The sequence below is a fragment of the Magnolia sinica genome, chromosome 4, assembly GCF_029962835.1.
Source record: "Magnolia sinica isolate HGM2019 chromosome 4, MsV1, whole genome shotgun sequence".
In the NCBI taxonomy this organism is placed as follows: Eukaryota; Viridiplantae; Streptophyta; class Magnoliopsida; order Magnoliales; family Magnoliaceae; genus Magnolia; species Magnolia sinica.
Window position 1 is genome coordinate 109,198,354 of NC_080576.1, and position 16,228 is coordinate 109,214,581.

A 16,228-nucleotide genomic window follows, 5' to 3' on the forward strand; every position below is an offset into this window, starting at 1 on the left:
CTCTGATTGTGTCCCGTCGTTCTTGAGTTATCAATGATTTCTTCTTGTTTTTTTTTTTCTTTGGTGCGAACGTTACTCATTATGATCTGGACCACTGTCAGGTGGGGCCCATCTCGCCATGCCCATGCTCAAATTCGAGGTTAATCCCATTGTGGGGAACCCAAATGTGTACCCTGAATAAGGGCGGTTGGTCACTTTTTCTAACCATTTTCATTTTTTGCAACTGCGAGTCCTGTAGACATGCATTGATTTTGGGGCCATGCCTTAAAATGAGCAAGTAAAATTGATGAATGATGGGAATAAGGCATGCACATCACAGTGGGTGCCCAGAGTTTTCTCAATGTGCAATTAGGGTTTTTTTTTTCTAATTAGCTTGTTACTACACTCACTGTCAGATCACACTTCACTGTTAGCCACCCCGGCTAGGGAATCGATGCCAAGACCTCAGCATTGAAACGACGTATCTTTCACTCAGTCTACCACTTGAGCTATGGATCTGGGTGTCTGTGCAATTAGGGCTGTTAGCAGGCCAGCTTCCAGTAGGTCTCAACCTGGATTTTGAATTCTTTGGGGCCGGGCCATCAAGCGAGACCTATTCAAAATTCTTAATTTTGAAGCCCAAGCCTGGCCCATTAACTCCCCGTATGCAATCCGTGATGTATATGCCTTTGACTAATATGGGCCTACCGTGATATATGTGTCTTGCATCCATGCCGTCTATCGATTTTGATGGCTAATTTTAGGTTATGATCCAAAAAAATAAAATAGATACAAATCTTATGTGGACCATACCACAAGAAACAATGGTGATTGGGTACCCACCATTAAAAACTTCTTGAAGGTCATCAAAATGTTTAGTTTCCATCCACTCAATCGGTTGATAAGGTCACAAAGACATGGATGAAAGGACCACACAAATACCAGCTTAATCTAAAACTTGGCCCAAAAGAAGTTTCTAATGGTCAATGAACACCATTTCCTGTGGTGTGGTCCATCTGAGATTTAGATCCGCTTCATTTTTGGGATGATATCTTAAAATAAGTCATCAAAATAAATAGATTATATGAACATAAGACACATACATATCACCATGGGCCCCATAATAAGGCATTCACCCACCTCAGTACATCCACCCAAGCAATGCCCACCCTCAAGAAACATTTTGATACAACTAGTTTTGCCTACCATCCTTCGTAGTAGAAAGTTGTTAGCGGCTTCAAAATTCTTCTACAAAAGATTATCTTTAATATCAAATATAAATATAAACTATGGCGCTTGTCAAATCCAAAGCTATCATAATTTTAATTTTCTCCCACTTAATTTATATTTCACTAATGTTCAAATTAAGATAAGATGAATTATCCCAGTAACTTAGCTTGAAATCTGAAGTGACTTTTCCAACACCCAACTCGAAATCTCACCAATTCAGGTTTTTCTACCCAATAAATTTCAAGTAGACCTAGTGAATTCTAGAACTATAGTTTATAAAGGTGGGACCAGTGGTTTGGTGATCCAGGCACTAACCATTAGGATGCCATAGCCACATATATATCCGTATGATTCTAGGCTCCTTATAAAGATAAAAGTGGTCCTCATTCAACATAAATGACATAAAGATAGCAATACAAAGGTGGTCCTCATTCAAAATAAAAAGGGCCGAAGATCGTATGCATGGGGTGTTTCCATTTTGGATTTTTTTTCCTGTAGAGTCCAACAAATCAACTGTCCACGTCACCAAACAACTGGCCGCACTTTCACAAGGCTGAATTAGACGGTTGCTGGGTTCAAAAGGCTACCATGGGCCCCACTCGCTCAAATTAGAATGATGAGTGCACTGAAGAACAAGGATCAAAGCGTGGTCCACCTGTGATCTACGACTACTACTGTAGAGGAGAAATCTGCTGTAAGTTGAAGGTGACCCCTCAAAAACTATGACAGGATAACCACATCCATTTTGCAAGATCATATTTGAACGGTTGTTATCATCTGATCAAGAGTGATATCAGGGTAGATGCAATCCATGGCGGGTGAATCCTATCCAGCCGTTCAACATCATGATTGGTGGGCCCAATCGGACCCCACAAAGGAATTCACAGCATAATAAAGTCCAGGGAATTTGTACTGGATCGTTACTGTGGTTGGTTCGAATAGAGCTGTACTCGAACCAAGTTAGCTCGCTTAGCGTACTCAACTCAACTCAAAAAAGCTCGTTTTGGCTTCGTTTGAAACTTAGTTCAAGCTGAGTCAAGTTGATTTCTTGAGCTTGAAATTTTGAGCATGTCCGAGGTCAACTTGACATGGATCGAACCTCAACTTGACATGGATAGACTTGGTGACTTGGTTATTTTGACATTGATGTTGCTCACTGATTATTTAATAAAATGACCCAATGTACTGATGTTTTGTGTGCAGAGGATTGGCCAGTGGTAAGAAAGGAATGGATATGAAATAAATTACTGTAAAAGATGATCTTCACATCATAAAATTACTCTCAAATCATAATTTTGATGTTGCCTACCCAGTGTTTGATAAAATACTTGTATCCTATTATTAAGGTGGTAGCATTCCATGAAAAATTGAAAAATATTTGAGAAAATGCCGTGTAAGCTTGAACTTTGACTTGAACTTGCTCGGGCTGCTATAGGCTGAACTGAGCCGTGCTGGCCAGCCAGCTTAAGGCTCGAGCCGAGCCGAGTTCGAGATGAGGTTAAGGGCCTGGTAAATGGAATTTGTTGTCTGCTAGTTGAGCCACGTGTATGGATGATCTAAGCCATTCAAGAGGCAGGCCCGCCATGAATATGCTAGGGGAAATTAGGGGTTGCCATAGATTTTCCTAGCCATTCGATCTAGGAACAGATAATAGAATGGTCGTGTAACGGTTAGGATCATCTCTACACACGTACTAACACATGCGCAAGCACTACAATCATGTGACCAAGCGTGTTGATGCTACTTGCATCATGTTAGCACGTAGGTGGGGTGATACTTCTATCATCATAGTGATACATGACACGTCAGCAACCACGTAAGTACCAAAGCCAAACTCGTGTTATGCACGTATCTTTCAGTCCTCTCATTGGCGCATGCCGAATATTCCACACGCGTGTGGGTCAGCTGACATCATTGACCCTGACACGTGTGTATCCAAGCGGTACGTTTGGTGCGCTGCAAGTTGAGATTCCATGGCCCAAGAACCGGTTGACTGGATTCATTATATGGGCCACAATTTAAGAAAAAATTGGACGGTTACAAAATGTTGTCCAATGCTCCACATTTTTACGTTCACTTATGGTGACTCAAGTGATGAAATGGGTCTTTTTTTAAAGTGAATTTCTAGATGTAACTACTTGTATAGTGGACGGTTTGGATCTCACACATGCATGCTACATAATGACATGTCAGGGAGCGTAGATAGGCCAAAACCTCCAAGTGGGAAGTTTCAGTGGAATTAACATCCATTGACATGACAATGGACACAGCCCACGCTGCCACGCATTCATGAGAAAAGCTGCTCGAGTGTGACGGTTGATACGCGGGCAATAAGAGATTGCACTCATGGAATACATGACACTTACATTAAACCGTCCAAATAGTGGGTCCCAATTTCGACGTCCTCTAATCCCAAAACTACGCAACTTTCTATTTTATACTGCTGTTTGGTACACATATAAAGGAAGGTAGAGATAAAAATAGTCCAACGTAAGAATCAAACGAGCAAATGCCTTATAATCAGCGGTTAGAATTGCTCCACGAATATGATTTTGGATGATGTCCTATTTAGGGTGGGCCCACAATTTGAAATTTTGATTTGAGTTGCACGTTCTGAGGTCCACAGAATCAATGCAACGCAGAGGCATTCAAGAAAGCGGGTACATCTAAAAACGACTGGTGGGGCATCGCTTAACGAACATAATCCTTACCATTAATACAGGTGGGCCCCACCATATGATGAATGAAAAACAAAGAAAAGAAGGAAAACGCCACCACTGATTGAAAAGGTGACGAAAGGCATAGCAACTTAGTAATTGCCAACCATAAAGGTCTCTCTACCGTAACATTGGTGCATTTGCACACTAGGTTGGTCCTCCCACTCTGTACTGTACATGTGACGTACGTGTCTGATGATCAGAGCCGTTCATCTGAAAACAACAACCACAATAAGTGGGCCGTAGGAAAAAAAATGGTGACTGGATATTCCTAAACATTTAAAAATGGTTAGATAAAACCCAGTTAATAATATTTTTTTACATGGTTAGGATTGTCTAGTCATTATATTCTTTTGTCTGTGATCTATCCATTGAGCTTTGTAATGAGTGAATGGATTGGATCATCAGAGAAGTATGCCAGGTGTGTGGTATAAACTTGGACGGTCGAGAATACGGTGCCCTGGGTGGACCAGATGTACTACTATAATAGTATAGATGAGATGTGTTACTATCTATGGTACGAACGGTTGGAATGGATCACCAACAATCCATTGCTGCGCGCAATAAAGTCTCTTCTCTAGTGGAGTATCACACGTGTAAGAAACCTCGCTTATCTGATAGAGGCACCGCACGTGTAATGCACCCGGAAGTATGCTTCATTTGGGAGCATGTATTTGATATGAATTGGATTTAACGTGAATTATGAATTGCAATTGATGTGTGTTAGAATAAGTTCTTTGTATGTTTTCGAAATAAGAGACTTCTGTGTTTTACTTTTCATTTGCCATTGTAATTCATGGTAAATGAGTAATGATTATTTACCCATGTATTTACAACAACGGTCCAAGGTTGACGTGGAAAGACTTTATATATTACATTGGTACAATTTTTACATATAAGAGTTATGGGTACATCATGATATATTTATTTTATTCGTGTTGTCAGTCTATTTTGTCACCTTCTTTTAGAGAACGAGCAAAAAAAAATAAAAAAATAAGACAGCTGTGAAGATGTAGTAGACCGCATCATAGGAAATGATGGGAATTGAACATCAGTATAGAAAACTTGGCATTAAGAAAGTTTTGGATCAAATTGTTATTTGAGTAGATCCTGTAGCAACAATATATGTCACTGTGATCTTGTAGCAATTTGGATGATTAGATACACATCCATATGGGCCTAAAATGGGCCTAAGAAGATTTTAATAGTGAATAGTGAATATCATTAGCCCACGTATTGTGTGGTGTGGTCCACTTGAGCTCTCTCTCTCTCTCTCTCTCTCTCTCTCTCTCTCTCTCTCTCTCTCTGTTTTTTTTTAAATCTCATGCCTAATGATGAAATAGATGGATAGAGTGGATCACGCATACATAACAATAATATCCACATGATTTTAATAGTACCCAATCCCTTTTTAATTTCATGCACATGCCACAATTTTTTAGGACTTGTTTGATTTTTGAGGTAAGAGGTACTTATGTGGTAAATGAGTAATAATTACTTATCAGGTAATTACCGCATTGTTTCTCGCCGACGTTGATGGCTTAACTTTTCGGCGTTAAAACTGAGGATGACTGCTAAATGAATATAGGGCCCACTGTGATGTATGTGATGTATCAACACCGTTCATCCTATAAGTCAGCCTCATTTAGGCTATGAACCAAAAAATGAGGCAGTTCCAAAGCTTCAATGGACCATAACACAAGAAACAATGGAAATTGAATGTTTATCGTATAAAAATTTATGTGCTCCTTAGTTTTGGATGAAGCTAATATTTGCATTTAGCCTTTATTAATATTTTTATGACTTCATGAATAGGTTAGATGACAAATAAACATTAATGTGGGCCCAATAAACAAAATAACTTTCAATGGCGAACGTTTAAGGCCATCATTTCTTGTGGTATATGCTACCTGAACATTATATTTGTCTCAATTTTGGACTTAAGTTCTAAAGTTTTCTGATAAAACAGATGAACAGTGTGAATGTATCATGCACATCACAGTGGGGTCTACAAATGTAAGTTAGGTTTTTTAGAACAATTTTGAAGACCCAAATGCATTTAAAATATCAAACGGGGAAAAAGATAACAACGACCTTTTTAAAAAGGTATTTTCTTGATACACAGGAATCAAACACACCCTTAGCTATAATTACTTAATTATTTCTTCTCAAATAAATGCTCCTCAAAACTCATTATTAGCTATATACTCCTATATAAATAGGTAAGAATATGTTTGATGAAAGATACGTACCATGTTGGCCCTACACACAAACCTATGTTCTGAGTTTCATTCCATTAATTCTTATGAGTTTTGGATCACATGCACATGCACTACACGGTGGACCCCACATTCCATCTAAAGTTTCTATGGTGGGCCTAACCTTACTCAATGTCCCCCATTTGTTTCGTTTGGTACGGTCGGATTCAGTCGATCTAAATCCAACATGGTGATCACCATGGTGGGAACCACACAGCTCGTACGTGATCATTCAGTGCATCTAGATGCTCTGTAGCTAGAATGTGATGTGATGTTCTCCTGTGGTACACGTGGCACATACCTCAGATCCTAACCACCCAAGCAATCGAAAATCCACCGTAAACGGATGATTAAACCTAAAAGCATATTGAAAGTAATTGCTGACTGGTTGATTGGTGGGCTTCCAACAGACTATATAAGCTGGAAAGCAGTAGACGGCCGGAACTGGATAAAATAACATGCATTAATTAGAGGCCATGATTGCCTACCACATGCGATTTAAGTACATGCGATATTTAACGTGGATTAATTTCACATACAAAGATTTGAAGTACATGTCACGTCCATGGTGCAGATGTGGGCTATTGTCCTCGTGACCTTTAATCTGGCCCAATGAGATAATGCCACGTGCACACAAAATTCAACCAAAATGACAAAGCAACAGCACTGTTTTTATTAAAAGTACAACATCATCATTTTATGTTTGGGAATTTTTGCCCGTGACCTTGTAAGGTGTGTCTAAGATGCAGTTGGAAAAAAGAAAAAGAGTATGTCCTTTTTTATTGGGCCATGTCAGCATCAAGGGAGACCATGTGATTGTGGGGTACATGCAATTAGTGTGTATAGTGCAACGAACACAAATTGGCTGCATTTTCATAGAGAATATTCTTTAACATGTGATATTAACCAGAAGCACCAAATGCATATGGCATACATAGCGCCTATAGAAAAAAGGAATAAAAAGGTCACCACACAGGCAAATGCATGCTAAATACAAAGTTAGCTTCCCATGAATTTGGATGATGTCTTCAGATTTTCATGGTGGGGCCCAGCTTATGATTTGATTGCCGTATTATTGGTTCAACAAGACAGACCACATAGGCCTTACAATTCTTAACTTTATCACTTTCTAAAGTAAAAGAAGAGAGAGTGAGGTATTTTGGTAATTCCTTCATTGAAGATAATACAGCTGTACAAGAGTCAAGTTTGCTCTACTCAACTCAGAGAAGCCCATTTTGCCTCGGCTCGAAATTAAATTTGGACTGAGTTAAGCTGATTTTTGAAGCTCAAGACAAGTTCAGGCTTGCCTGAGCTTGACTTAACTTAGCTCGAACCTCAACTCGAATCGAATCGGTTCAATGACTTGGTTATTTTTATCTTGATATTGCTCGCCAAATGTTAAAAAAATGACCCATTGAAGTGTTGTTTCGGATGCTAGAATCGGCTTGTGGCAAGGAATGAATAGATACGAAACAAATCACTATAAAAAAAAAAGTTTACATTATATAACTATTGTCGCCATATCTTGTTTTTTATGCTATTTGCTGAGTGTTTGATGAAATACCTATGAGGTATTGTTACCGTTTTGTATTTTGTGAGTGATTGAAGAAGCATTATATGTGTTTAAGAAAATCTCTTCTGGTCAAATTTTACTCGAACAAGTTGAGTTACTAATTGAACTAGGTCGACCTAGCCAGTCAAGCGATTGAGCCAAGCCGAGCTGAGTTCGAGCTGAGGTTAGCTGCTGGTCGAGTTGAGCTAAACTATGCCAAGCTTGACTCGGTTTGACTCGTGTACAACTCTTCACGGGGGAATTTCAAGCATGACTTGGTGAAATTCGAATTCATGAGGAATTTTATGGTAAAAATTTTGGCCATTGGCTTAAAAAGAAAGAAGAGAATTGATATTTGCAGCCATCCTTTTCCTTTTTCTTTGCATACATCCAATTCCATTTTGAGTTAATACAGGACAAATGTCTACCACATGAACTCCTACAACGGGAAATGGGTGCATGCAAATGGAGAAGAAAAGGGTGCGTCTAAATATCACCTCAAATAGGAAAAAAAGAAAAGAAATAATAATGAGTCTAGAAAAATCGCATTTATAAATATATACTCGGTTCTGTTATTCCATCATACACCCACTTCTCAATCACATCTTCTCAGGAAAAAAAAAAAAAAAACAAAACTATGATCATTGGGTTTTACCCCACTTCTATTTATAACCATTGCTTTGAAGGCCACTAAGCAGATTGACAGGATCATCTGATCTATGCATATATTTTGAACACCCACATCAATAGTGGACCCCACTAGATGGAGAGTCCTGATTGACACATTGATGTGTCACATGTACTGTGGAAAGACAGCTGCACCACACGCAAAAAGTACCACCCTCTCTGTCTTTATAAGTATACTTGCACGTGTAAGATGCACACACATGCTGAAACACGTGTCGGATCTGGTCCATTTATCAGTTAGGCGAGACCACTCATGAAAAATGGACAGTTAGTAAACATTGATTAGTGGTCCACTTCCAAAATACTCTGGGTAGTCTTCCTGATGAGTGGACTGACCTTTTTTTTTTTTTTGTTTTGTTTTGGTTTAGAGTATGGTCTGAGTGTACACTATAAAAAATGAATGTCTTGGATCTCTCACACGCATGCCAAGTTGGCATGTGCAAGCAAGTACACTTAAGATTTCTCATCTCAAAGTTACACTTCAAAAGAAGTAGATTTTGGTGACCATGAGATTGAAGAGGAGGAAGAAGAACGGGGAGATGGAGGGTGAGAAAACAAGCAAGGGTCACCTGATAGGGTGGGATTGTTGAATGGATTTCTAATAATCAACGGTACAACATCTTCAAGCAACCCTTGTGGGGCCCTATTAGTGGGGCCGGCCTCCTCTCTAGGTGGGGCTTTTTGTGGCTGAATTGTCTCTGGCCCCAACAATGTGGGGCCCAATTGGGGTTGGGGTCCTTTGGGTGAGGTGTCTGTCTTTGTTCTTTTAGTGGAGAGAAAGTGAGAGTAGGTGAAATGGAGGTGGAGCCCTTCGTATGTGACCATAAGTGCATCCGGATCTTCCGTGGATCTCTCCACCTGTTTCTTGGCACTGCACCTTGGGTTAGTACACCTGTAATAACTCCTGCACACAAAAGCAATATTATTAGGAAATTCTATGGAGAAAAAGTGTTGGATGTATATGCAAAAGTAGTCTTGGACACTTAGTCCAATTCATTGATCTGGACCGTTCATCAGGTCCAACACATTCATTTGACAAAATTTATACATGGATGGTCAGGATCATTTGCATAGAATAGGGACCATCATGGATTGGCAGTTATAACCATCCCATCAATGGCTTGGAAAAAGAATGGCTATAGAAAATAAGGGCAAAATATGGATGGATTAGATTGGCTTGAATTTTAGTGCAATTTGGAGAATGTTCTGAGAGGTTTGCTGCAATACAACCATATGGAGGGTCATATTAATTCAGAGAAGATCTCAAGTACAACTGGTTGTACTATGAGTTACAGTACACCAAGTGAATAAATTTCAACCTGTGGAGTTCACGTGACATCCAACCCTTTCAATAGGTTGGTCCCATCACGAGTATCGCCTAGTGCAAAAATGAGTCTTATCTACTTGTCAGGTGGACAGTGTGGCCCATCTCATAGTCTGTCAATCTATTGTACGGTTTGGATGTCAGATGCAAAATGAAAAGGTTGGATGTTATTCATTGGATGGACTGTAACTATAGGCCTACTGGTTGGATACCACCTAATATTTAAATGATCCGGACCATTTATATGATTGGAGATGAACGAGTAAAAGCTGGTGTGTCAAAATATGTTATCCCTTTGAATATTTTTTGCTTTGAACATACAACGTCTATATGAACCGTCCACTTTCATGGGACTACCATAGATGAGTAATGATCTCATAATCAAGCTTCAGTGGTGATACTGACCCTTGATTTTTGAAATTGAATGTGAACCGTTGAAAATGTTCATTTCAATGTTCTCAACTCCGAGAATCATCTGTTCAGATAACATTCTTAGGGTGGCCCATATAGCACAAAATCCTGGATATGGACAGTTCTGATCATTGATCATCTCAAAAGCGTGGCCGATGGATGAGAACCAGTAGCAGAGTAGTCATGTGGGGCCCGTGTATTTCCTCAACTAGCTCGGACTTGAATGAAACGGGAACATAACCCAGGCAAGCTCTTAAAAAGCACATTTAAAATGGATTTTGAAAATTTCCATTTTGAAATGTTTGTTGGATTTCCACCAACCGTCTTTATACGGTGGGAGATGTGCGCACGGCGCACCCACCAGCTGTATGATTTGTGGAGGGACATTGCATGTGAGAAATGCAAATAGGATCCAATGGGTCCTAATCATGAAATCCCTTTGGCACGTGTGTGATATCTGGGCCATTCACTATACGAAGCCTCTACCTCAAGTGAAGATGCATGTGAGATCATTTTCAACCGTTCATTGTATCATCTATGTGAGATACGTGTTTTAGTGATGGGAACTGCTTGATATTTGGGTCAGTGCAAGTTCACAGTAGGCCCCACTGATCAATGGTCCGAGTTGGAAGGCATGGCCGGACAAAACACTCAGTTTCAACCTAGCTCTCAGTTTAGCGGGCTGGATGTGATTTGATGGGATTCGATTGCATTGGTGTAGAACGCAGAGCCCAGCATGATCCACCTGCAACAGCCTTTCGTAGGAAGTTCCTGCGCTGGAATGCTAGGTGGGGCCTACTGTGATGTTTGGGATAAATTCATCCCCTCCATCTGTTTGGTTAGATTATCACAGGACATGTGACCAAAAATCAGCAAATCTAAAACTCAACCGAACCGTACGTGGCTAAAAAAGTTTTTTATTATACTAAAGTTTTTGTGATTTCACTTCATCCTATTAGGAATAACCTTAAAAATAATTTGGATAACATATAAACATGAGTTAAAGAGTTCAGAAATGTTTCAATAATAATACCTTTTACCTCTAGTTTTTCCTTTTGCATATACCACTTAAGTTTTAGATAATTTGCTTTATTTTTTGTCACATGCACTATATTGATATCACAAAATAAATGGGCAAAATGAATTTGTCCCAAACGTCACGGTAGCCCCCTGTAGAGCGTAGGAGCTAAGAAATGTGAAAACCTTTTCAAAAAACACAAAAGGAGATAGATGCAAGGCTTAAATAGATTATACATTGAAAATAATAAAAATTGTTCAACGATGTGAGATGATAAGTAGTTAGAACAGTTGGATTTATAAATTTAAAACTATCAATTATTCTAAAAACGGTTAATAAAATTAAAAGCCACAGCGGTCTTAAAAGGATGAACCGTACCTGATTTAAAAATGAAAACCTGTGGAACATATCTATATATGTTGAACATTTTTAAAAATGATCTCGCAAAACGGGTGGCTGGCGCATTTATACAACACATATTATATCAAGGCAGGCCCACGGTCAGGGCGTCACCCACGTTATCTCTGCCTCACCTAATCTGGTCCCTATAAATAATCTGATCGGTGTATTTTTTGTATGGAGGCCCGCCAAGATGGGATGGGTCTAGTGGACAGTCAAATTCTAGGATCGGACCATCCACGTGTCTCCGTACAACTCACAACACTACAACTTTCCTTCCTCCCGTCAAAGAGAGATGATCCCAGGGTCCTGATTCATGATCATGAATGACTTCAAGCCAAGAGATGTAATGTTGGGGTCTTGAGTGACTTAAATCAGGACCGTTGATGCGACTTTGTCACCTTTGTCCCTTCTGAATAGATCGGAAATTGAAAAGTGCAAGCGGCGCAGACAAATTATACCATGGAGGACCGGAATCCTGTATCAGTCATGCACTCTTTGTGGGGCCCACCGGTTGTATATGTAAAATCCACTCCGTCCATTCGGTTCCATCCTCGAGTCTAGTGGTAAAGCCAAAATATTGTTGATATTCAAATTCAGTGCGCCACACCACAGGGAGAACTGAGGATGGGATGCCAACCATATGTTTGTGTGTAGGAAGACCATTGTGTGTATCTTTCATCAAACCCTTTAATCAGGTGTAACTCGCTAGAATGATGCGAAGATACAAAAAATCAAAACTTAGCGGCGTCACATCGGGCTAACTTAAGAGGTTTTAGGATAAGCTTTGCAATCTTTCCATTATTGTGGACCATTAGCGTTTCTTTATAGGATGATATTTTTTACTTACGGTTAAAATAATAGTTCTCACCTGATGGACGGAGTAGATTTGCAATACAACATGATGGCCCCACAGACTTGGGTTTTTTAGGGCAGCTGCCTAAACACGTGTTGCAGAGGATTCCGGTACACGTGGGCTTCTTTGTTCGCAGGTGACAGACCAAAACTCGCAGTGATGGGATGCTCCTGACCATTTGATTGGTCGCCATCATATGAACGGTTAGAAAGCAATCACCTATACGTGGCAGCGAATGGAATCCGCAGGAAGCGGATTGGCTGGTGTACCTCACACCACCTATATAGCTGCTGTATTGACTTTAGTAAGCTCTATGGGTCTAATCATGATGTATGTATTATATCCAAACCGTTCATCCACTAGGGTAGATCGTTTTAAGGCTTAAGAATGAAAATAAGACATATCTAAATATCAAGTGGACCACACTGCAAAAAGCAATAGGGGATTGAACTTCTACCATTGAAACCCTTTTTCTCTTAATAAGTTTTGGATCAATATAAAATTTGGTTTTTATCTTAATTCAGGTCTCTGTGACCTTGTGAATAGATTGGATGGAAAGTAAAAGTTAAAAGTAAAAGTTACTGTGGGCGCTACGAATTTTTTAACAGTGATAATCATTATCTCCTCTGCTATTTATGGTGTGGTCCAGATAATCTTTGGATATGATTAATTCTTTGGATAATGCTCTAAAATGATATTTAAAAATAGATGAACGGTGTAGATATAATAAATACATAACCGTGGGTCCCATGTAACTTTGTTCTCCTTTGAATCGTTCGTTAAACTCGGAGCTCGAGGAGCGCCAATGCTCGTCTTCGCACGACACGTACCTACAGCAGCTATATAGCTGGTGTATGGTACACCAGCTAATCCACTTTCTCCGCCTTTCTTTCCGTGCACTAGTGTGAGTCCACGGTCCATTAAATAAGTAGTTGAGACTGGACGTGGATTGCGTACTACCCCCGCCCGTCCCCAGCTCCGAACGGGCAGTTCTGTGGGCAGGCCCACCGTGATGTATCTGTACATCCAAGCCGTTTATCTCTTTTCTCATATTATTTTAACAATGAGAATAAAAATGAAGCATATCAAACGGTCAAATGGGCCACACCACATATGACTCTTGCATTTCATGCAGTTGACGTGCATTTTAATGCAACCAAGCTTATTATTTGGTGTGGTCGAATTAAGTTTTGGATCTGCCTCATTTTTGCATTTATGCCTTAAAATAATCTGAGAAAAGGTATTGACGGCTTGGATGTACAGATACATCGTGGTGGGCCCGCCCACAGAACTGCCAGTTCGGAGCTAGGGACGGGCGGGGGTAGTACGCAATCCGCGTCCGTTGAGACTCAGCCAACGTACAGGTGGCATGCACGCGATGAAATCCGGACCGCCTAATCGAGGGAGGGCTCATTAGGGTGGCGGGGAATAATAAAAAATTAAAATGAAAGAACAATCTGATCCATCCAGCTAGTGCCTATTAATGTATGATTACAAATCAAATGATCCCGAATTCAGCTGGAAAAATCAGATGGTTACGATCATCCGAATCACAGGATTTTCAGACCACACAGTCTGTAAACTTCAGACAGCCATACGCGAATGCCACGTGTACGGTGATGAGCCACCGTCACTTTCGAAATGGTGGCGAAGCATGCGGAAGCCGATTGGCTGCTGTACTACACACCACCGACCTGGCTGGTGTGTTGACGTCACCAAGTCCGTGGGTCTCATCATAAGGTATGTGTTATATCCAAACCGTCCGTCCATTTTTTAAACTCGTCGTAATTCTTGAACAGAAAAATAAGACAGATCAAAAGATCAAGTGGACCACACTGCAAAAAGAAGTAGAGGATTGAATGTCTACCATTGAAACCCTTTTGAGAGGTCACAAAAGTTTTGGATCAATATGATATTTTTTTTCCTCTTCATCCATGGCTGTGTGACCCTATGAACAGATTGGATGGAAAATAAACGTTATGATGAGACCTACGAATGTTTTAATGATGAGAATCATTATCCCACTTCTATATGTGGTGTGGTCCACTTGAACTTTGGATAAGAATAATTTTTTGGGTTCGTTCACTGAAATTATGTCGCCAAATGTATGAACGGTGTGGATATAATAAATACATCATTTTGGGTCCACGTAACTTTGATGTCATTTGAACCGTTCGTACAGCTCGGAGCCCGAGGAACGTTGGCGCCTCTCTTCGCACGACACGTACCAACACCAGCCAGGTCGGTCGTGTGTGGTACACCAGCCAATCCGCTTCCGAAGCATCATTATTAAAAGGGGAATCATTTCTGACGAAAATGCCCCTCGGGAGGTGCGGTGGATAGATGTCTCCGACGGACTCTAGCTCCCCCAGATTCTATGTATCGTCATCAACAGTCCAAACAAATCTCTCCAGTCATAAAAACCCACCCAAAAATAGAAGAAATTACGAAAATACCTGGGATTTGGACTGTTCTTGATTGATTTCTGCCCATATTTCCTCCATTTATAACCATCATCCGCCATTCCATCTCCACTGCTTTTGATTTTCAACGTATACTTATTCTCCATCTTACTCAATCCCTTTTCACTCGTCAGAACTCTAAAGGAAAAAAAATAAAAATAAAAATATTAAATAAATAAATAAAATTCTATCTCTAATTCAATTCTTGGTATTATACAATGCTCTGGCGGAATGTTCAAATGCTACCATTCGAGTTTTGAGTTTGTGGGTCCCATAATTCACTGATCCATACCGATGATATCATGGACCCCACTATGGATGGCCAATACATTAAAAAATTTAGCCCACCATATTAACGGTTTGGATCACTGATCGATGGGCCCCACTAGTATAAACTAAGAAACCAAAAGTAATATTAAAAGTCATCGCCCAAGCATTGTATAATACCTTAGTGCAAGCACCCATGAACGTACGTCGATCGGGAAGTTTTATGATCGTCGGTTCCGGTGGGCCGGTTAGGTGTGGATAATGCGTTCTTGATGTCGTCTATCGTGGGTCCTGAGTAGATCGTTGAAAGGAGACGGCTCCTGACGGGTCCCATTGAAATGGACGGCTGGGATTCGATGGATTTGGGTAGGAGGAAAAAAGGAGATTCATCGTCAAGAAGCTCTCTTATGAGCTCGTCTTCGGAACCATCTGATGAATTCGCATGAGATTCTTCCATGGGTTCGGCCATTTCGATTGAAGAGATAGAAAATTCAGTTCACGTACGCGGAGGAGGAGGAGAAAGAATGATACGAAGAAGGTAGGAGAAAGGCCAATGAAAGAAGAGGAGGAATTATAGTATGATGGATCCATGCGCAGTACTCTGCTTTTTTAGTTCTGATAAGTGGGGCCCATTGTTAAGTAACCCACGTCATTGGTCTGTTGTGTATGTGCTCCCAGAGATTTTATTTTATTTATTTATTTTTTTCAGTTAAACGTGGACCGTTGCTTTTTCCTTTTTTCCCATCGTAATTGCAAGACCATCCTATATATTCATATACCCATGATTATCGCCATCCGCTTCGATAACTATAGCCAGAGTGTATTAGATGATGCCATGTAATAATCAAGCGACAAATGAGCAACCATGGGTGGTTACTAGGGCAGGTGGTAAGAGTAGAAGCAAAAGTTTAAGTAGTGCTAAACAGCTATGGTAATGGACGAAATGTGAGAAAGATTTCTATACTTAGAATAAAATTATAAATAGAAGATGAATACAAGAAATAAAATTGTCTCATACCAACCCAATTAAACTCTAATTTATCTTTCACTTATCTTTTAATTGCTGGT

General features: G+C 40.1%; 1 protein-coding gene across 2 annotated transcripts; it reads right to left on the reverse strand.

Annotated features, from left to right (window-relative positions):
• Positions 1 to 8,265: 8,265 nt before the first annotated feature.
• Positions 8,266 to 15,714, reverse strand: LOC131243764 (probable WRKY transcription factor 49). Of its 2 annotated transcripts, none has more exons than XM_058243328.1 (3): positions 15,367 to 15,714; positions 14,888 to 15,031; positions 8,266 to 9,315 (listed from the first exon to the last, which is right to left on the reverse strand). In XM_058243328.1, the coding sequence occupies exons 1-3, from the start codon at positions 15,627 to 15,629 to the stop codon at positions 8,898 to 8,900; spliced, it is 825 nt and encodes a 274-aa protein (XP_058099311.1). In that variant the 5' UTR covers positions 15,630 to 15,714; the 3' UTR covers positions 8,266 to 8,897. The 2 variants fall into 2 exon arrangements, with proteins under 2 accessions (XP_058099311.1, XP_058099309.1); XM_058243326.1 differs by having other exon boundaries at positions 8,266 to 9,327.
• Positions 15,715 to 16,228: the final 514 nt, after the last annotated feature.